This window comes from Notamacropus eugenii, chromosome 1 (genome assembly GCF_028372415.1).
Source record: "Notamacropus eugenii isolate mMacEug1 chromosome 1, mMacEug1.pri_v2, whole genome shotgun sequence".
NCBI classification, from domain to species: domain Eukaryota; kingdom Metazoa; phylum Chordata; class Mammalia; order Diprotodontia; family Macropodidae; genus Notamacropus; species Notamacropus eugenii.
In genome coordinates this window covers 94,623,852-94,645,412 of record NC_092872.1, presented here as the reverse complement: position 1 = coordinate 94,645,412, position 21,561 = coordinate 94,623,852, and the positions used below count along the sequence as shown (strand labels likewise).

The following is a 21,561-nucleotide window of genomic DNA, read 5'->3' as shown; positions in this document are numbered from 1 at the left end:
AAATTTTAAAAAATTTTTATAATACAAATAATCATTACCCATATTGGTTGTTTGAATTCATATGCTTGTACATCACATTTTCTTAAAATAGGGGTTAGTTGTTTCTTCCCTGTGGTTTTGAATTACACCTTTTCATATAGAGCTACATATGGCAGTTATTTAGATATTCTCCAGAATTAATTACAGTTCTCCTATGCCAACTCTGTCTGTCTAAGTTTAACCAGTATCATGTATCTTTACATCTGTTTCGGAGCCAGTCTGAAAGAGTGGCCAGAATGCTAGCTAGGCTTGGAGCCTGCACATCCTACCTCTGACATTTTGCTAACTGTGTGGCTAGGTTCATACATCACTTGACATCTCTGAACTTAAGGCATTTTTTATAAGACTTAGGTTCTAAATTTTATAGAGTTCCCCTACTGAGGATACTCACTTGTCTTTTACAAGCATAGCACAGCATTGTGCATATAATAGATACCGAGTAAATATTTGTTAAGTGGAATTAAAAAAGCTAACATTGAAAGATCTGATATCCTTTTCCCTTGACTTTGCTGTGGTTTTCAATTTTAAATTGGCTGTAGAACTAAATCCCACTCCCTTTCAAAAGCAGAGTTGAGAACAAGGCAGATAAGTGCCACCTTAAATTTTCCTTTCCTTCTTTATGACATTAAAAGAAATTTTTTTAGAGAATTTCACACACTTTACTGGGTTGATTAGCTATTTTGTCAAAAGTAGTGGCACTTGTGCAGCCCTTCAGGAATTTCCTGTACAGATTAAAAATGTGGGCTGATTAGAAACGTTCAGCACAAACTTAGAATATTAACCACCTTTCCACTGAGGGCCTTCTAATTGCTTAATAATGGGTGGAGACTTTGAGACTGCAGAACATTTCCTGACATTCAAACCAGGTGAGCCAAATATCTGAATCAAAGAGAGAAGTGGTTGGCTCCTGAACAAAAGACATTTCGATCTCTCTGAATAACCATTATAGTCTCACTCTAATGTGCTACATTTACTGACAGATTGTGTTGTATTTTAGCCCATGAGCATTGTGTTCCCTACCGAAGGGGATTATGCTGCTATTAAAATTATAGAATGTTAGCAGCTGGGCCCATTGTCATGTACTCTCTGGCTGTAAGACACACCGTGGGATAAGGCAGAGGAGACAACTCTCATTTAGTTGTGCCAGCAGTGAGTGTCATTTCCAAGGCCTACACAAATGGTGAACTTAAATCGCATGAAGATATGAGAATCCCTTCTCTGAAATGAAAACAATGGTTATGGACTCCTTTATCTCCCAGAGTGTCCAAAGAAGTCAGTAAGAATGTCAACGAACCAACATTTCTACAGTTTTTGTAAGGCTTGCAAAATACTTTTCATGTATTTCCTCAGAGCAGTATTATCATTCACATTTCATGAAGGCATAAATCAAGGCTCAGAAATTAAGTGACTTGCCCATGGTCAAAGAATAAGTAAGTACCCAAGGCAGAATTCAAACCCATTTCTCTCCTGACTGGCCGTTCAGTGAGTTTTTTTCCATTATGCCATACTGACTCATAATCCTTACACCTTCCCAATTACTAAATAAAAAAGAAATTTCTTTAAAAGTTCTAAGATGAAAGAATTCCTTGGCCAGAGATGTTATAGAATTTGCTTCTCTTGTAAGTAAAAAAAAAAAAAAGATATCAGAGAGGGTTCTGTGTCTGAGATCTTTAAATAAGGGTCTGTCTAAAGCAAGTGTCTTTAACTCTTGTTGTGTCGTGGATCCTTTTGACAATCTGAAAATGCTTTTTAAATAATTGGAAGAATTGCTAATTTCAGTTAGTTTAGTGAAAATAAAGGTATATTTCCCCCATCTAAGTTTTCAGCACCTCTGAAATGTATCTGAAGAGCTCTCTGATATAAAGTAGAGGGAAGGAAAGGGAGCAAGTATTTATCAAGTGCCTGTTTTGTGCAGAAGTACTATACAGATATTATCTCGTGGTGTTCCAATTTTCCCACATCTTCTCCAACATTGACCATTTTTCTGTTTTGTCATGTTAGCCAATCTGATAGGTGTGATGTGGTATTTCAGAGTTGTTTTAATTTGTATTTCTCTAATCAGTAGTAATTTAGAGCATTTTTCCCTATGACTATAGATAGCTTCATTTCTTCCTTTGTAAACTGCCGGTTCATGTCCTTTGATCATTTATCAATTGGGAAATGACTTGCATTCTTACAGATTCAACTCAGTTCTGTATATATTTTAGAGATGAGGCCTTTATTAGAGACACTGACTGTAAAATTTATTTCTCAACTTTCTGCTTCCCTTCTAATCTTGGTTGCATTGGCTTTGTTTGTGCAAAAACTTTTCAATTTAATGTAATCAAAGTCATCCATTCTGTATTTCATTATGTTCTCTATCTCATTTGGTCATAATTTTTTTCCTTTCTCCATAGATCTGACAGGTACACTATTCTTTGCTCTCCTTATAGTATCAGTCTTTACATCTAAATCATATACCCACTTTGACTTTATCTTGGTATAGGTATAAGATGTTGGTCTATGCCTAGTTTCTGCCATACTATTTTCCAGTTTTCCCAGCAGTTTTTATTAAATAGTAAAGTCTTATGCCAGAAATTGGAGTCTTTGGGTTTATCAAATAGTAGATTGCTATAGTTATTGACTGTTGTGTCTTGCATACATAGCCTATTCTACTGATCCACCACTCTGTTTCCTACCCAATACCAAGTAGTTTTGGTGATTGCTGCTTTATAATACAATTTAAGATCTGGTACAGCTAGGTCACCTTCCCTGGCATTTCTTTTCATTAATTTCTTTGATATTCTGGATCTTTGGTTCTTCAAAATGAATTTTGTTACTGTTTTTCCTAGCTCTGTAAAGTAATTTTTGATAGTTTCATTGGTATGGCACTGAATAAGTAATTTAATTGAGGTAGAATTGTCATTTTTATTATATTAGCTTGACCTACTCATGAGCAACTGATAATTTGCAAGTTGTTTAGATCTGACTTTATTTGTGTGAAAAGTGTTTTGTAATTGTGTTCATATGGTTCTTGGGTTTGTTTTGGCAGGTAGACTCCCAAATATTTTATAATATCTACAGCAACTTTGAATGGAATTTTCTCCTTCTGTCTCTTGCTGTTAGGTTTTGTTAGTTATATATAGAAATGCAGATGATTTATGTGAGTCTATTTTGTATCCTGCAACTTTGCTAAATTTGTTTATTATTTCAGGTAATTTTTAACTTGATTCTCTAGGATGCTCTAAGTATGCCATCACATCATCTGTAAAGAGTAATAGCTTTGCTTCTTCTTTGCCTATTCTGATTCTTTCAATTTCTTTTTCTTCTCTTATTGCTAAAGTTAACATTTCTAGTACAATATTGAATAACAGTAGTGATAATGAACATCCTTGTTTCGCTCCTGATTTTATTGGAAATGCTCCTAGTTTGTCTCCATTACATATAATGCTTGCTGGTGATTTTTAGATAGATGCTACCTATCATTTTAAGGTAGACTCTGTTTATTCCTATGCTCTCTAGTGTGTTCAACAGGAATAGGTGGTGTATTTTGTTGAATGTTTTTTCTGCATCTATTGAGATAATCATATGATTTCTGTTAGTTTTCTTGTTGATATGGTCAATTATGGTAATAATTTTTCTAATATTGAACCAGCCCTGCCTTCTTGGTATGCATCCTACCTGGTCATAATGTTTTATCCTTGAAATAAAGATTTGATAAAGACTGAAAAGACTTGCATGAACAGAACCAGGAGAACATTGTACACAGTAACAGCAGCATTGTGTGATGACCAGCTTTGATAGACTTACATTTCTCAACAATGCAGTGATCTAAGACACTTCCAAAAGACTCATGATGGAAAATGCTATCCACATCTAGAGAAAGAACTATGGAGTCTGAGTGCAAATTTAAGCATGCTGTTTTCTCTCTTTTTTTTCTTTCTTGTGGTTTTTCCTTTTTGTTTTGATTCTTCTTTCACAATATGACTACTGTGGAAATATGTTTAATATGATTGTACATACATAGCCTATATCAGATTACATGCCACCTTGGGGAGGGGAGGAGGGCAGAGGGAGAAAAATTTAAAACTTAAAATCTTGTAAAAGTGATTCTTGAAAACAAACAAAAAATACGTTTTTTGAAAAAGATTATTGTTCTAGGTGCTGAGGAGACAAAACAGCAATGAAAAACTCTTAGCCTCTAAGCATCTGCTCTTCTAACAGGCGGGAGAAAATATACCCAGATAAGTAGACAGAAGCAAGTGTAAGGTTCTGAGATACATCTAGAAGACACTCCAAGCTCTCAGTCTTTGAGTCCCCAGAAGTATGGGTCTTCTGGTTCCTTTGGTTCCCTGAGGCTCAGATTCTCTCCGGATCCCAGGTGGATTTGTCCCCTTCAGTTCAGATCTTCTCCTGCCTTCATTGTTTTCCTGCAGAGACTTTTCTTGCACTGTCACTTTGACTGATACAAAAATATGTCTTTTAATGGGTACCAGCTGACAAAATATTAAACTTCTGAAAATATTTGAGCAGTTTTGCATTATCTATGCCTGATGCTAAATTACTGCATCATAAACTCCTTGAGACCAAAGAACAGTGTTGGTTGTTTTGTTTTGTTTTTCCATGATATACATTAATGCATTGAGGACACATGGTGTCATCAGCATGGGAACTCCTATTGTGGAAACTCCCTCCACTAATGCAGTAACCTACACATATCCTTAGATAACTGCTTGAGTCCTGTGTGAATTTATGATCATGTGAAGACACCCAAGCTGAATAACTGGAGGGCTGAAACCTAGGTCCAAACCATAGCCAGCAGTGGTCTTGATGTGGTGTCCAAAAGTGTTTCTTTTTGGTGATTTTTATAGTTGATATATTTTGTAGAACTAGAGATGGAACATCAGCTAATGTGTACATTATGGAAAAATATTTAGAAAGTTAGTGAATGGGAATTCTATTAATACCTCTACTGGGAGGAATTCAGATAGGTCAGCATAAAACCTCATTCACTAATTATTGATTTTAGCATTTGAACGTGTTAGCATTTGAAGTGTTAGTTGAGTGTGGGTCCCCAAGGTAAAATGCAAAATGAATAAAATTCATCTCTCTAAGGCTATAAATTGAAGAGAAGGTATAGACCTGTGTTGATAAGGGGTGGGGGCAGGGGGAGTGTGTCTTCATCTGGGAGTTCCCTATAGCAATTAAATCATATTTTCAAGTCCCTATTCCTAGCCCTGTGAAGTTCAGACATATTTGTGGACTTCATAGTACTTGCTAATGGCTTTAATAAAGTTAGTATGTCATGTTTATCCATTGTAATAAAATATACACAGTACCCTAGTTTGTGGGAGGATTGGTTATGTTGGTTATGACAATTCTATCTCACATATTCAAAGCTGAAGTTGTAGGACTCAGAGTTCTATTTCTGTGAGCCTCTGATTTTACGTACATTATTCTTTCTCTGATACAATTGGTGAGGAAAGGAATAAATAGAAGTCTTTAATACCAAAGCGTGCACTGGCTCCTGGGAGGAGTAGCATTGATTACCGATCCTGTTGTGAGGAAGGCAGAAGCCAAGGCACGTGTGCTTGCAGATGATCTGTGAGTGTCATCTGTCAGTGCTTATCCAAATGGCAAATCCAGTTCAGTAGGCCGACCCATTTCAGCACATCTTTTTGCCTTTTTTTCTTTCAGGATGCAAAGTTTGTAGAGGAGAGACGAAAACAACTTCAGAATTACTTAAGAAATGTTATGAACAAAATCATCCAGGCTGTCCCAGAATTTGCAGCCAGTCCCAAAAAAGAGACTCTTATTCAATTGATGCCGTTTTTCATGTGAGTATATGTCAGATGACTGTGTGATCTTTCAAGAACAAGAACAACAAAATAACCCTTTTCCCCCCTTCTTTTCATGGGATGAAGTACCATTTAATTTCCCCGGACAGAAGTGGACTCTAAGAAAATTTCAAAACACATGAAAGAGAATACATTCATTATCTTAATGTTTTTATGTGATTTTGAGTTTACTTTAATTACATTTATCACTGAATTTTCAAAGCCAATGTGCAATTAAAAATGGTACTTGATTTGCAAAATAAAACAGAGCCACAAAGTGCACATTTTTGCACATTTCAAAGGTATCATTGAGACTCCACAAAATTAATGATAAGAATTTCTTTCCACAGATTCAATTGTTCTTATACAAAAATGACTCATGGGACATTAGCATAAAAACACTCCTTCCTTTTAGTACTCAGAACATTAATGGTTTCTTTGGTGATCCAGTGCTTTTAGTAAACAGTCTTCATGAGTTGCTCTTGGCCTAATGGCCAACCTTTTGTTGATGAGTCTAGGCACACTTAGAAACTGGTGCTGCCATGATAGCTATAGACATGTTCTGTTGCCAAATGGTTACTCAAGCCTTTCCAGTTTGGTGAGATATCCAGGATGTCATGCTCCACTAGCTAGCACTTCTTCTCATGGGTTTAACAATTGTATGGTAATAATTGCTACGTGGCACAGTGGATAGAGGGCTGGGCCTAGAGGCAGAAAAGTCCAGTTTCAAATCCAACTTCAGACATTTACCACCCTGGTCAAGTCATTTAACTTGTGCCTTGGTTTCCTCCTTTGTAAAATGGGAATAAGAGTAGCACCTTCCTCTGAGGGCTCTTGTGAGAATAAAATTAGATAATATTTTAAAGTGCTTTGCAAACCTTAAGGTACTATATTAATGCTTATAATAATAATTATTAATTACACATTTGCAACTGGTATGGTGTTTACCAGCCCTTTTCTTCAATAAAAGTTTTAGCAATATAAGTTTAAGATCCTGAACCATAGTCTTAAATAGCCTAAGATTCATTTTACTACTGAATCTTCTAAACTCTCAAAGTTTTTTTTTCCTACCTCAGTGATAGAGCTAGGTACTGGACTTGGGATTTCATTTCTACCAATAGTGGTTGGCACCTTTTGTGAGCCTCAGGCTCTAAAGATCTGGGGGCTTACCCAGAGTCACAGGTCGGTCACTATGTATCAGAGCCAGGACTTAAGTCCATACTTTCTGGGCTTTGAGGCCTAGATCATGCTACCTTCTAGTCATTCATAATTGTGATAATTGTCACTAATTATTATCAAGATATACTGTTAATTAAATGTCAAATTTAGCCCATTGTACAATTTCTAAAATTACACGAACTACTTTATTTTGATGTCTTTCATGTGGGAAATCCTTATTCCATAGAAGACAGTAGGTAAGTTTGATACATGGATAAGTTTATGTTTTTGTCACTCACAAATTATTTGTGACATAAATGTGTGATTTTTATGTTTCTCTAGGGCCACACATTCTAAACCTAAAGCTCTCCAGTTATTCTTTTAAAGGCACAAAATTAATATATGAATCTCCTTTTACATAATCCAATTTTTTTCTCCCCTCCTTTAGTAAAATTCTACCTTAATCTAAGAACTGGGCCAGTATAAAGCATATCCCCAAGCTGTCTGAAATAAAAAAGCTGAGAAAACTGTAGGTGTTTTTGGTTAGAGCAACTCTAGTAATTTCTAGTGCCTGTTTACTAAACATTAGTCAGTTGAATTGTAAAAATTGTATGTTAACGTGAACATCTCTGTATGTTGTGTAATTTTAATCTCACTGGTTACCTTTAATCAGAGCTGAGGAAAAAGCCTTTTTGTGCCTGATTAACATAGAGAACATAAGGTTCAATTTCATGGGCTTTTAAAAAAGAATCCTGTAGGAGACTAACAGATGACAAAATATTGATACTGGACTGTTGACTAAATATTGGTCCATACTTCAGTTGCTGAGATAAAGCAGTTTTTCTCTCCCTTGACTTTACTTGCTCTCCTAAGTCACAATGATTTTTTTTTTTGAGGGAGAAGGAATTTACAGATTGAAATATTCATATTGGCATAATGAAGCTGGATTTGTAGCCACATCTCTGACATAACCAATGACTTTCTGAATGCAGTGGTTTCTACCTGCAAGGAACTCGGTGTGCCTTTAAGCGGCAGTAGATTTTAATTAACCAGGGCTGAAAAGTTAACAGTGGGGGCATTTCTCACTGCAGAAATCAATTAGAATAGAAATCTTACCTAAGAACACCTCCTTCCAAAGACTTTATTATTATTCTAAATTTGGGTAAATTCTACCTAGTTTTTTTTTTTTTGTTAATCCAAGGTTACAGTGTCCCCTTTTTTGTTGATGAGAAGAAAAATCTTTAGTCATTAATGACCAAGCATGCCATATAAACTAATCATATTAATTAAAGATTTAGCAGAATGAATTTTGCTCATAAAAATCTTCATTCTGGTCTTATCCTTGTTAACAAGAGAAATAACTCTTAATGGAAAATAAGATGGCAGAAAAGTATACTAATCCCCATTCCTTTGAATTCTACTTTCTTCATGAAGCAGCCTGCAGGAGAGGTCTTACCTTGGAATACTGAGGAAGCAAACAGAAGCCCCAATAGTGCCCCCCTGTGCTGGGCATCCTGTGCTTTTAATTGTTCCTGCTTTTCTTTTCATTAGAGTAACTATGACCTGACACATTGAGGTTGCTGTCATAGGATAAAAGAAGTGTCAGTTATTTTGAAATTGCCTTAATGAAGAACTTATATTATAAGAATTCATTTTGTGGCACTGGACGGCACATGGGAAAGGTGTGAGTGATTTGTTGCTTCTCGTTTAGCAGGTTATTAAAATGTTTTTCAGCAAGGTAATTCATCCTTGGGAAGTGCATCATGTTACACTGCTCCTTGAGGGGAAGAAAGTAATGGGGGTGGAAGAAAGAATAATGTAGGTCACAGCACAAACTCCTAGCTGAATTTTTCAGCAGAAAACTAAGTTTGTTTTTTTTTTCCCCACTTCTGCTGCCACATTCACTCTTTAGGTTGTTAAATATATTTTACCAAGATGTTACTCAGCTATGCTGTAGTCCCAGTGAGCTGCAGTTTAGCTAGAAATATAATGCATACCATCCTAAGCCATTGTAAGAGCTGGGTGATTCAACTGGGGTGACAGTCTGACCTTGTAATCACGGCTGCCTGAACTGGGTGCAGGGCTCAGCATTTGGTCGTGGGCCACAGAATCTCTGTAAACATCCAAGAGATGGATGTTTACTCTCTGGTGGGTGTAAGCCTGGGGGCACTGAGGTCTTTGGCTTCATCCTTTTAACCGTTCTGAAGTTATAGCTTTATTCCTCTATCTTTTTCAATACAGAATTTCTATGACTGGAGTTTTAAAAGACGAATTCCCCCAACTCCTGTACTCCCTTGGTTATGCTAATGTTTTCCTGTGCATTGCTTAGATGGGAAGATTGATGATAGTTAAAACTTCTCCAGAAAATGTTTGGATTCACTTGGTCCAGTAAAAGGATCATTTCACGTAAGGGTGTCTCATACCAGAGGATCCTATGAGGAACAATCAAATCAGTGCCTTTCTCTACACAAAAATTCCACTGTTCCCCCAGAAAACCAATTTCCTAAAGTCTTTCTTTTTCTTTCTCTATTTCTTTCTCTTTTTCTTTCTTTCATTTCTATTTCTTTTTCCATCCTTCATTCCTTTCCTTTCCCCTTTTCTTTCCCTTCTTCCCCTCCCCTCCCCTCCCCTTCTCTTCTCTCTCCTCTCCTTTCTCCTCTCCTCTCCTCTCCTCTTTTCTCCTTTCCTCTCCTTTCTCCTCTCCTCTCCTCTCCTCTCTCCTCTCCTCTCCTTTGTCCTCTCCTCTCCTCTCCTGTCCTCTCCTCTCCTGTCCTCTCCTTTCTCCTTCCCTTTCCTTTCCCCTCCTTGCAACATAAGATGACATATTAAATGGTATTTAGCTATGAGAACTGTGATGTCAGTGTCTGAGGGACCCTAGTTTTGAGAGGTATCAGAAAGTAGAATGTGATAGGAGTACAGCAAAACAATGACAATGATAAATAATCTCTAGTGTTCAGGTCTTTAGAAATAAACTTCACACCTCATAGAAAATAATGCTAATTTTCATATAGAAAAGTAATGTATTTGCTCCTTTCCAGTGTTCACACATTCTTCCTTTTCCCTCAGAATTCTCACTGTAATCAATAATGTTCCCTCGATCTTGGTCTCCTCTTCCTCTGTGCTTATTGGTGAGGCAGGATTAACTTATTTCTTGGCAGGGATTATTCAGAGAGTAATGAACTCTAGAAGAACTGCTATAATTCCAAGGCTTTATGTATCATCTAGTTGAGAAAAAAAATCTCGTTGAAATTGTCCTATTTTATAACATTTGAGATACTAGAGTGGCTGTACATGGACTGTTGTCATAACTTTTGTATTTTGGTGAAACGAACCACCGAAGCAACAGTAATGATCATTGATAACAGTGGAGGCACTTCTATAGCACTTTAAGGTTTGCAGAGCACTTAGCAATTACCTCTTTGGGACACAGATGCTGTCATTATCCCCATTTTGCAGATGAGGAAACTGAGGCAGACAAATATTAAATGCCTTCCTTGAAGGTCTCAGAGCTCGTACTAAGTATCTGAGGCTGCATTGGAACTCAAGTCTTCCTGACTATAGGTCCTGCACTCCATCTGCTGCACCACCTAGCTGCCTAACATATAGCATACCTACGAATGCCCCCAGAAATACATGTGGGAAACTCCTATGGCCTTTATTTTCTATTCTATTCATTTGAGGCACACATATCCTTTTTTCTGTCACTTTATTATGTATATATGTCTGGTTTTTCCAGATAAATTGCATAATCTCAGGGGTCAGGTACTATACTTTTATATCTCTGTGTATTGCTCTACAGTGTCCATTATAGTGACTTACATAGAATAAGGCACTTATTATAAATGTTATTAATTGGCTCCTCAAATCAAAGGTTCTACAGCATCCCACCACCTACCAGGGACTGTGGTTAAATTCTTTTTCTCTCCAAATAGAAGCGTGTTTGGATGCAATGTGGATTATTAATAGTGGGCCTATGGCTTCCAAATGAAATTAAATATGCTAGCGCAGAGTGTCAGGAGCAGAAGGGGGCTTTAATCATAGAAATACACTCTTCCTAAACATATGCGCAGTGATCATTACAAAGCTGCAAGCATCTGGCCCTGCCCTTTGGTCTGACCAGTGTCACAGTGAGAAGGTGTTACCTTGGAAGAAGATACAGTACTGCCTTGTGTTCTTGCATATCCCCATGAGAAGATTAATAAAGCTACCCACTGTTTAGCAATGGTGGAAAGTGTAGACTGTTCAGAAACCTTTGTCAGTTTGAAGAACCTGAGAAATTAACACTTAATCCCAGAGTATTAAGAATAGCAATCCAAGTTGGCTGAAGGTCTGCTGAGCAGGTGGCAAGGCACAGCTGCTGTGACAGTCAGGTTTAACCTTGTCAGCGGGGAAACTGGAGAACAAGTTATTGATGGCAGCAAAGGGGAAGCTGCGTCCTAACAAGCACCAAATCATTTGTCATGCATTAAATAGAAATTTGATAAGATGTGCTGCTCTGCATAGAAACATGAATCAATAGTTCGAATTGGCTAGGAAATGTCTCTCACAGAAGTAATTGGTTTTAAAGGCTTGGCAGCTTGCTGAGGCCAGAGTGGATTGTTTACTGTTCTTAATAGGGATTATTCCATTGCAGAATGTTTCATTCATTCTGCTGATTAGCATTTCACACAATTTGGGGCTTCTGTTCTAAAAGGTCAGAGGTGGTGCAGCTTGATTAGCAGACAAACTGCCAGTTGTGCTGCTGGTCCAATGAGCAGTGACTCCATTAGAGACACATCACCCAGCTGATGCCTTTTGGAATAGAAGGGGCTCCTCGTCATTTCCATGTAACGTATTGTTAGGGATCATTTGGTGTAGTTTTGCTATGGAGAGGAAATACTGAGTTTGTAGAGGTTTTATTGGCCAAAATCTTTCCTTTGTTCAGAGACGCTTGTTGCCTTTCAAAGGAATAAGCATGTTGCTAGGATTTCTCATTCTTTTGATTTTTTTTCTTGTGTCATTTATGGTAGCCATTGAGAAAAAGCCTAGCCATTCTGTTATCAAAAACAAAATGAAAAACTAACCAATTCCCCCTATCCCCTAATTTTTTTTTTAGTCTGCTTACAAACTTTTTATATAAATAGCAAGTTCGCCTTGGAATTTAATTCATTTTTATTTAAGTAAGTTGATCTGAAGGTATCAAAAGTTGAAAATAAATGTACACTTCCTTACCTGTCCTGTTCAAAGCAAGGTAATCTGTCCCCATATTAACTTTTAAGTCCAGAAGCAATAACTATCAAAAGAAGAATTCACACTTTCAAAGACATGCTCTCTTACCTCCTATCCATGACCCCATAATGCAGGGAATGTCGTTACATTTCTAGCCTGAGTCCCAGGTAGTTTTAGTTTGGTTCAATTGTGGTTCTTTGGAATTTGATGCTCGGTCTTTCTTACTCACAGGAATGGGCCATCAGGTTTGTCAGATGCCTCATATCTGGTTGATCTTTGCTTCCTATTGGCTGTGAAAGTTTAACTACATTTTATATAAAGTAGAAGTGTGCCTTTTAAATCCTGGATTTTGTAGGTTGCTGTCCTTGGTCCTTCCCAGAGCTCTTTATTCACTATAACAGTCTTGTTTAAAATGTTCTCATGGAATCATAGAGTGTTAGAGCTATAAGGGACCATAGAGATCATCTAATTCAACTCTTTTTCTTTACAACTCAGAAAACTGAAGCCTAGTATTTGCAGAAAGGCTAGAAAATGAGTCTGAGCGAGGTTTTAAAGCTTCAGCAATTCAGCAGGATTTGACTTACTTTAGCAAAAGAGTATTGGGCATCCTGCCATGTTATTTCCATCATTTTAGCACATCGAACCTTTCTAATCTAATCTCTCTATTGATAATACTTTAAAAATATGTCCTACAGATGTTTATTGAGAACCTACTCTGTGCGAGGCCCTTTACTATGAAAGACACATAGCATGATCCTGTCCTTTAGGATATTACAGACTGGTAGGAAATTTAAAGCAGACCCACGTAACTGATGTGAGACATAACGTGGTCTGTGCCAGAGTTCAAGGTATGTTTAGCTATTAAGAATGACTATAAGATATGCAGTGAAAAGATAGCTGTCTGGGAGCTGGCTTAGAAAATATTATTCAGAAGAAAAAATAGCTAATGAATTGATAGGCAAGAGTAGGACTCGACATTTTACCTTTAAAAGATTTTAAACAGATTTATCCTGTGATACAATTGTGATTTTCTTCTTACCACTTTGTTCTAGTAATTCAAGTAAACTACTTCCTTGACTAGAAGTAGGTCACTCCCTCAGTGTTTTGTGCTGAGCTTTATCTGATGACTTATGTATTGGAGGGACAGATTCTCCAGACTGCCAGACTGACTTCTGAATTCCTTGGAATCCTATCAGAAGCTTGGATTATGAAGACAGAGATAGAGGAAATAAAAGAATCCGATGGAAAGCTGTTGCTTCAAAAAAACAAACATGAATTTACAAAAAATTTGTAGGAGCTCCTAGAATATCTCTATGTGATAGTTCCTTTGCTTCAGGCGAATGGAGCTGTGAGTATGCAGCTCTGCCATATAAACAGGCATTCCTCAGCCTCTGAGTGCATGATGAGGACTGAGAAGTCAACTCAGAACAGTACCCTGACAGTTCTTTTTCTGGCTGGGTAGGTTAGGGCATTATGTGAAGAATGCCAATTCTAGTTGTACTTAACATGGGGATAAGATGTAATTCATCAATATATAAAATGCATAGTTTTTATTTGTATTTGGTTTGAAAATGATTACATTTTGCATATGTGGATTTAGAGGCTTGTGAAAAATAAGGATGCAAAAATAAGATACAAAAAATACATTAAACATTTTGCCCAAGAGCCTTGAGTATTTTTTGTTTATAAAAGAAAAAAAAATATTTTTTCCAATACCAACCAGGTAAAGTCAAAACATTTGGCACCCTTATTAACTTTTAAATAAAAACGTATAATACTTTGGACAGAATCATAGTTAATATCAATAATACTTTTGCTCTGGAGGGATTTTATTAATTTCAAAGCATTATCATTTATCTACCTTCTAGTGCTGTACTTTAAAGTGATGAGTTGAGACAGTATGGTATAGGGAAGTGAGTACTACATTTAAAGTCAAAGGTTCAGTTCCCAAACCTGATTTTTGTAGCCTTTATGACCTTGGGCATTTAACCTCTTCTGAGTCTCAGTTCTTCATCTGTAAAATGACTTGGTCTAGATTACCTCTAAGGTCATTTCCAGGTTTAATTTTTTATAATAATGATGAAAGTTACAAATTCTAAAAAAAAAAGAAAAGAAAAGACACAAAAAACCCACAACCAAACCAACCCTGCCATCAAGAAAACCATCTACATAAATGCTGAAGAGGATCTGGGAGGATTGGAACACTAATACATTGTTGGTGGAGCTGTGAATTGATCCCACCATTCTGGAGAGCAATTTGGAACTATACCCAAAGGTCTACAAAAATGTGCATATCCTTTGACCCAGCAATACTTCTTCTAGGATTGTATCCCCAAGAGATCATAAAAATGGGAAAGGGTCCCACATGTACAAAAATATTTATAGCAGCTCTCTTTGTGGTGGCCAAAAACTGGAAATCAAGGGGACACCCATCAATTGGGGAATGGCTGAATAAATTATGGTATATGAATGTAATGGAATACTATTGTGCTATAAGAAATGATGAACAGGAAGACTTCAGAGACGCCTGGAAGGACTTATATGATCTGATGCTGAGCAAAAGGAGCAGAACCAGGAGAGCTTTGTGCATAGCAACGACCACAGTGTGCGAGAGTTTTTTCTGGTAGACTTAGTACTTCATTGCAATGCAAGGACTTAAAAAAAATTCCCCAATGCTCTTCTAAGGCAAAATGCCTTCCATGTCCAGAGAAAGAACTATGGAATTCAATCGCAGAATGTAGCAGATCATTTGTGTGTGTGTGTGTGTGTGTGTGTGTGTGTGTGTGTGTGCGTGTGTGCGTGCGCATGTGTGTGTCTTGCATTTTGGTTTGTTAGATGATTTCTCCCACTCATTTTAATTCTTCAACACAGCATGACTATAGTGAAAATGTATTTAATAGGAATGTATCCGTACAACCTATATGAAATTGTATGCCGTCTCAGGGAGGAAAGGTGGGGAGGGAGGGAAAAATAATCATCTAAGTTATATGGTAGTGATTGTAGAACACTGAAAATAAATAAAATTAATTTTAAAAAATTAAAAAGAAACATCTACAATTTTCAGTCACCATTCTTCTTTTTCTGCGTCAAATCTTTATACTCTTATACCTACAGAGGCCATATACTTCCCTGCCCCCCCAGGAGTCATGAAGACTTAGATTCAACTTCTGACTCTTATTGGCTCTGTGATGTTAGGCTCCTTATGTGACCTCTTAATGGTCCCTGTCAGCTCCCTTAAGGTTATAAACTCCACAACAGTTGCTGGTCTAGATTGGTAAAAGAAATTTCCTCATTGAAATTTCCCTTCACAGACCTGAATCCTTATCTTCAAGAATAGAAATCCTTCTGATTTCCATAACCCAAGAACTTCTTTATGTATATAGTATATAACTGTCTATAAAGTGACATACCTAAATAGGTTGCCTGTGGCTTTCTGTAACTGTCTTTCCAATGTTTTGTGAACGTAGCTGCAGGACTCTTTTACATTTCATGCTTCTGGAAAAACCATCATGTAGAGGGGCAAGAATACTAACCGTAGCATCAAAAATTTAAATACCACCTTTGCTCCTTACCGTCTTTGTGATCTTGGCCAAGTTACTTCACTTCCATTCATTCAGTGGCCATCTCTGTGCAGATAGTTTTCAGGTCTGCTTATCCAGCTCCAACCTCTCTCCTGACCTCCAGTCACTCTTTTCCTCTTAATATCTTGTAGACATCTTAAATTCAACATGTCCAAAATGGAGCTTATTTTTTTCACCCCAGTCTACCCCCTCTTCCTAATTTCCCTGAGGTCCTACCATCCCTTCAGTTACTCAGGCTCAGAATCCAGATGCCAAGCTGACTCCTCTCCCCATATACAGGTTATTGCTAAGTATTGTCAGTTTTGCATTCCTAACATTTCTCATACCGCCACTTTCTTCTGATACTGCTACCACACAGTTCCATGCCCTAACTACCTGACACCTCACTGTTATGGTAGCCTGGCTGGTCTCCTGGCCTAAAGTCTTTTTCTACTCCATTTCATAATCCATTCACCTACCAAAGTGATCTTTCCAAAACATAGGTATGGCCATGACACCAACCTACCCCCCATTCAGTAAACTGCAGTGTCTCCCAAATCAACTGTAAAATTCTCTTTGACTTTTGAAGCCCTGCACATGCTGCTCCCTTCCTACCTTTCCAGGCTTCCTACTTCCTTTCACAGGCAGCTAAGTGGCTCAGTAGACAGAGCACTGAATTTGGAGTCAGGAAGACCTGAGTTCAAATCCAGCTTCAGACACTTACTGGCTGTGTGATCTTGGGCAAGTCACTTAATTGTTTGGCTCAGTTTCTTCAACTGTAAAATGGGAACAATAATGCATCTTGCAGAGTTGTTGTAAGAATCAAATGAGATAATATTTGTAAAGCACTAAGTACAGTACCTGGCACATAGTAGGCACTAGGTATTTTTTTCTCATTAGATCATGATCATCATGATCTCCTTGAGGGAAGGAGCTGGTTTTTGCCTCTTTTGGTATCTCCAATGCTTAGCACATAGTAGGCGCTGATGACTTTATATACTCTATAGTTCAGTGACATTGGTCTCTCTGCTGTTCCAGGAACAAATGCTCTCTCCACTCTAAGCATTTCCACTGCCTCTCCTCCATGCCTGGAATGCTCTCCTTCCCCACCTCTGCCTCTTATTTTCCCTGACTTCCTTCATGCCTCTGCTAAAATCTAATCTTCTCCCAGAAGCCTTTCCCAGTCCCGTTGAATGCTAGTGTATTCCCTCTGAGATTACCCAGTTTGCCTTTTATATATCTTCTATATACACAGTTGTTTGCATGTTTTCTCTTACATTAGATTGTGAGTTCTTTGTGGGCAGGGACTGTTTTTTTTGTTTTTTGTTTTGCCTTTCTCTGGATCCCCAGCACTTAGCACAGTGCTTATACATAGTTAGCATTTAATAAAGGCTTGCTACCTCGCTGGGTTCCCTGACTTTAGATTCCTCCTTTACAAAACGAATAGTTGTCCTAAATCCGATTTCACCTCTAGCTCTAAATATATGAAACATTTATGAAACAAATATCATGAAATAAATGCCTATCAGAAATGGGACCTCTGATTGGTTTGGGAAAAGGGGATGCTAGTAACTGTAGATTGCTGTATTCTTTTAGGAAGGCTCACTTCCTTAGGTTTTGCTTCATACCAACTAGCATTTGTTTGTTCCTACTCTGATGAGTACAGCCCTAGACACAAGTCAACTTAAGGTGTGTGTGTTCCTGTGTGTCTGTGTGTCTGTGTGTACATATACGTAATTACACTGTCCTGCTTTATATACAAAGAACCTAGAAACATATTTTGTTGTCTTGTTTCAAAATCAGCCCTCCAACACTCAGAGAAGCTAGCTATGATGGTATTTCTTTGTACAAGTAGCTTATGGCTTTGGTGACTCAACCCTCTACCTCTACTGATTCCAAAGATTATGCTTTTGTATAGGAATTAAATACACATCCCCAACTAGTCTTCTTAAGAGGAAGATTGCCTTAGCACTTGCTGATAGGTATCGTCTATCTTTAGAAATGTGTTTACAGTCTATTTTTGGTAAGGTAAGCTTATTGTCAAATATTAACTATGACAAATTCATTTAGTGGTGAGGTTGCAGTAATATATACTTTGATTCTGTCTTATAAATTTCCCAAGGTGCCTTTGTAGCTAAAGAGTTTTTGCCAAACAATTGTCATGAAAGCAATAGGAACCATGTTTGGACTTGGAAGATAAAATTCCCAGGATAGAAATAAGCATCTCAGTGTTATACTGAGAGAATCTACTTCCCTTGCCACTTCAGAAGGAATCATTATTGAATTCATTTCAACCCAGCAGACATTTATTTAGCACCTGCTAAGTGTTCAGCATTGTCTGAAGTTCTGGGGATACAAAGATTTTTATGATATGGATTCTTTTTTTTTGAGATGCTAACAACCTAATGAAGGAAAATATGTAGACAATTATGCTAGAGAAGAAAACATGACAAGTACATAGGAGAGGTTCAGGAAAAATGTTATAATAAATTTTAATAGGGAATAATCACTGATGATTATTTTCAAGCAGAATAAAATATTAAGAATGTTGGATATGGAAAGATAATTTAGTTATGTACCATCATTTTATATGTTAAATCAGAGTGAACCAGAAAAGTTCATTGTTTTTTTCTGTCCTGAATTTCACAGTTATTTTGTGGCAGATATAGGATTAGAATCCAGCCCTTTTGGCTCTTCATAGTCACAGTAATTTATTCTACTTCCATCAGATGCAGTAAAATATATTTCAAGAATTTTGATTAGCACATCTTTTTCTTCTCTTCATCCCCTCCTTTCATATCCCTTGGCAAAAAAAAAGGGAAGGAGACATGAAACATATTGCTGTGAAAGCATGATATTGTAATGATGGAAAAGGTTAGCTTTTCTTTTAAGAAAATTTGTTCTGTGAAGTTTGGATTCAGTCAAGGGGCCATACTTGAGGACCTATAGGGCCACAGGTGGCCACAGGTTCTCCACTCCTGTTAGGTACATAATACACACTAGTAAATTACCGTCGTAATCTAGTATTTGATATGCCCAAAGATCCAAAGTTTGGGGGTAAAAACTATACATTTGGCAAAAATTATTGGGAAAACTGGAAAGCACTTTGGCAAAAATTAGGCATAGATTAACATCTCACACGAAATACCAACTTAAAGTCAAAATGGATAAATGATTTAGACATAAAAGGTGATTTCATAAGTCAGTTAGGGAGCATGGAAAACAATCTACCTCTCAGATCTATGGATAAAGGAAGGGTTTATGACCAAACAAGAAATAGAGAGGATCACAAGAAGTAAAATAAATAATTGTGATTACATAAAATTAAACAGCTTTTGCACAAACAAAACTAAAGCAGCCAAAATTAGAAGGAAAACAGAAAACTGTGGGGAAATTTTTACAGCAAGTTTCTCTGGTGAAAGCCTCATTTCTCAAATATAGGGAACTGAGACAAATTTATAAAAATAAGAGCCAGTCCCTAGTTGATAAATGGTCAAAGGATATGAGCTGGCAATTTTTAGAAGAAAAATCAAATATGTCAAAAGTCACGTGAAAGAAATGCTTCAAAATCTCTTCTGATTAGAGAAATGCAAATTAAAACAACTCAGAGATACCACCTGACACCTGTCAGATTGGCTAACTTGTTAGAAAAGGAAAATGACTAAAGCTTGAGGTGATGTGGGAAAATTTGCATACTAATGTACTGTTGGTGGAGTCTGAACTGGTCCAATCATTCTGGAGGGCAGTTTGGAACTATGCCTAAAGGGCTATAAATCTGTGGGTACCCTTTGACTCATCAACACCACTACTAGGTTTGTGTCCCAAAGATATTAAAGAAAAGGGGAAAGAAACTGTTTGTACAAAAATATTTATTGAAGTTCTTTTTGTAGTGGCCAAGAATTGGAGATCCAAGGGGATGTCCATTGATTGCGGAATGGCTAAACATGATTTGATGGAATGCTATTGTATTATGAGAAATGGTGAGCGGAATGCTTTCAGAAAAACCTGGGAAGATTAATATGAAGTTATGCAAAATGAAATAAATAGAACCCAGAGAACATTATACACATTAACAGTTTTGTAAGAATGATCAACTGGGAGGAACTTATCTACTCTGATTAAGACAAAGATCCAAGACAGCTCCAAAAGATTCATCATGAAAAATGCTGTCTACCTCCAGAGAGAAAACTGATAAACTCTGAATGCACATTGAAACATGCTTTTTTTAACCTTCCATATTTTTCTTATTTTATTTTTTGTCTGTGTTTTCTTTTGCTAAATGGCTAATATGGAAATATAGTTTGCATCACTTCATATGTGTAATTGATATCAAATCACTTGCCTTCTCAAGAATGGGGAATGGGTTGGAGGGTGGGAGAGAATTTGGAACTTAAAATTTTAAAAAATGATTGTTAAAAATGTTTTACGTGCAATTGGGAAATATTTAAAGAAATACTTAAAGTATATCTTATAAAAAGAAATATTGAAAAATAAAAAATTCTTTATGTAAGTCCCTGAGTCATTATTTGAATTATGACAGTTCATTATTCCAAACTGTGCAGCTTTTGTAGGAATTTGGTCTCAGTTTAGAAATCTACTCTGTAAGATATCATTTGGATTCCTTGGGATGCAGACCTCAACTGAACTTTGGGCCTAGCCCAGATGTCAGATTATTGAGACTATTATAGCCAGGCAGGTTTCATCTGGTTTTCATTACAAAGCCTTCAGTAGCTCTGGCAAGCCACATCTCATCTTCTGTTACCACAAAGGTGATATAGTCAGAGAGGGACAATAAAGCATTGGAATATCCTCTATACCCAGTCATTTGACAAAAAAATAAAATTGGAGGTTTAGCTTCAGTTTATTAATCAACTGGAGATACTCCAAATATTTGGGTATTCTAAGACCAGAACTTGGACCTCAATCAGGATTGTAGTTTTAACAGCTGAATGTCTTTTTTAAAAAAAATAAAAGAGATGTTAAAATAACTTCATTTTATCTTCTCAGCTGTAGTTGTAGCTAACACTAGCTCGATAATCGGAAATAGATTAAAATACTAGGGTCAATAATTATACACAATGACAAAGAACCAAAAACCCTCTAATTTCTTAATATCTATAGAGCTCCTGCTATCAGACCTGTTGTTTTGACTGGTAAACTGAGAAAACATGATGAGAAAATTACAGTGAGGTTCAAGCAGCTACCATATATGAAAGTACAATTATTAAAGAAAATTTTAAATGAAAACGTTTTAGATTGCTTTCAAAATACTTGAAAATAAAAGGATTTAAAATTAGTTGAAACACTAAAATGTAAGACAAAACTAAACTGCATCTCTTTAATATCTGTCAGAATTTCAACTTAGCATGAAGTTATTTCAGCATGAAATTCCAACTGTAATCAATGAATAAAAAAAGAAGCCTCATTTTGAAAACCAAGGAAAGAATTTGAGAAATAGAATAGATGATCACATTTAGGGATGGTGTGGATGAGACTCCTTTACTGGACAGAAAGTTGGGCTTCAGTGACCTCGAAGGTCCTTTCGTATCTTAAAATTGTGTGAACATTTTCCTAGTATCTTCCTTTTTCTTTTTCCATTCCCCCCCAAAAACAGTTGTCTTTCTTCCAAGTCTCCAGTGTTTGATATTCTTAACTAATTACTCATACCTTCTCTTTTCCCCTTCTAGATTTCTGCTGCCATCCATACTCTTCATAATTTCATTAATTCATTCAATATCACAAACAGACACGATGCGCCATGTTGTGACTGTGAGGATTTA

General features: G+C 36.8%; 1 protein-coding gene across 3 annotated transcripts in view; it reads left to right on the top strand.

Moving 5' to 3' along the window:
• Positions 1 to 21,561, top strand: part of SNX29 (sorting nexin 29) — a 688,321-nt gene that overhangs the window by 613,765 nt on the left and 52,995 nt on the right. For 2 of the 3 annotated variants that reach the window (XM_072609956.1, XM_072609991.1), the window contains exon 20: positions 5,716 to 5,855. In XM_072609956.1, coding sequence (XP_072466057.1) covers positions 5,716 to 5,855 — 140 coding nt within the window. Of the gene's footprint in view, positions 1 to 5,715; positions 5,856 to 19,671; positions 20,292 to 21,561 lie in introns of those variants that run through there. The other variant, XM_072609967.1, reaches the window with a different exon arrangement.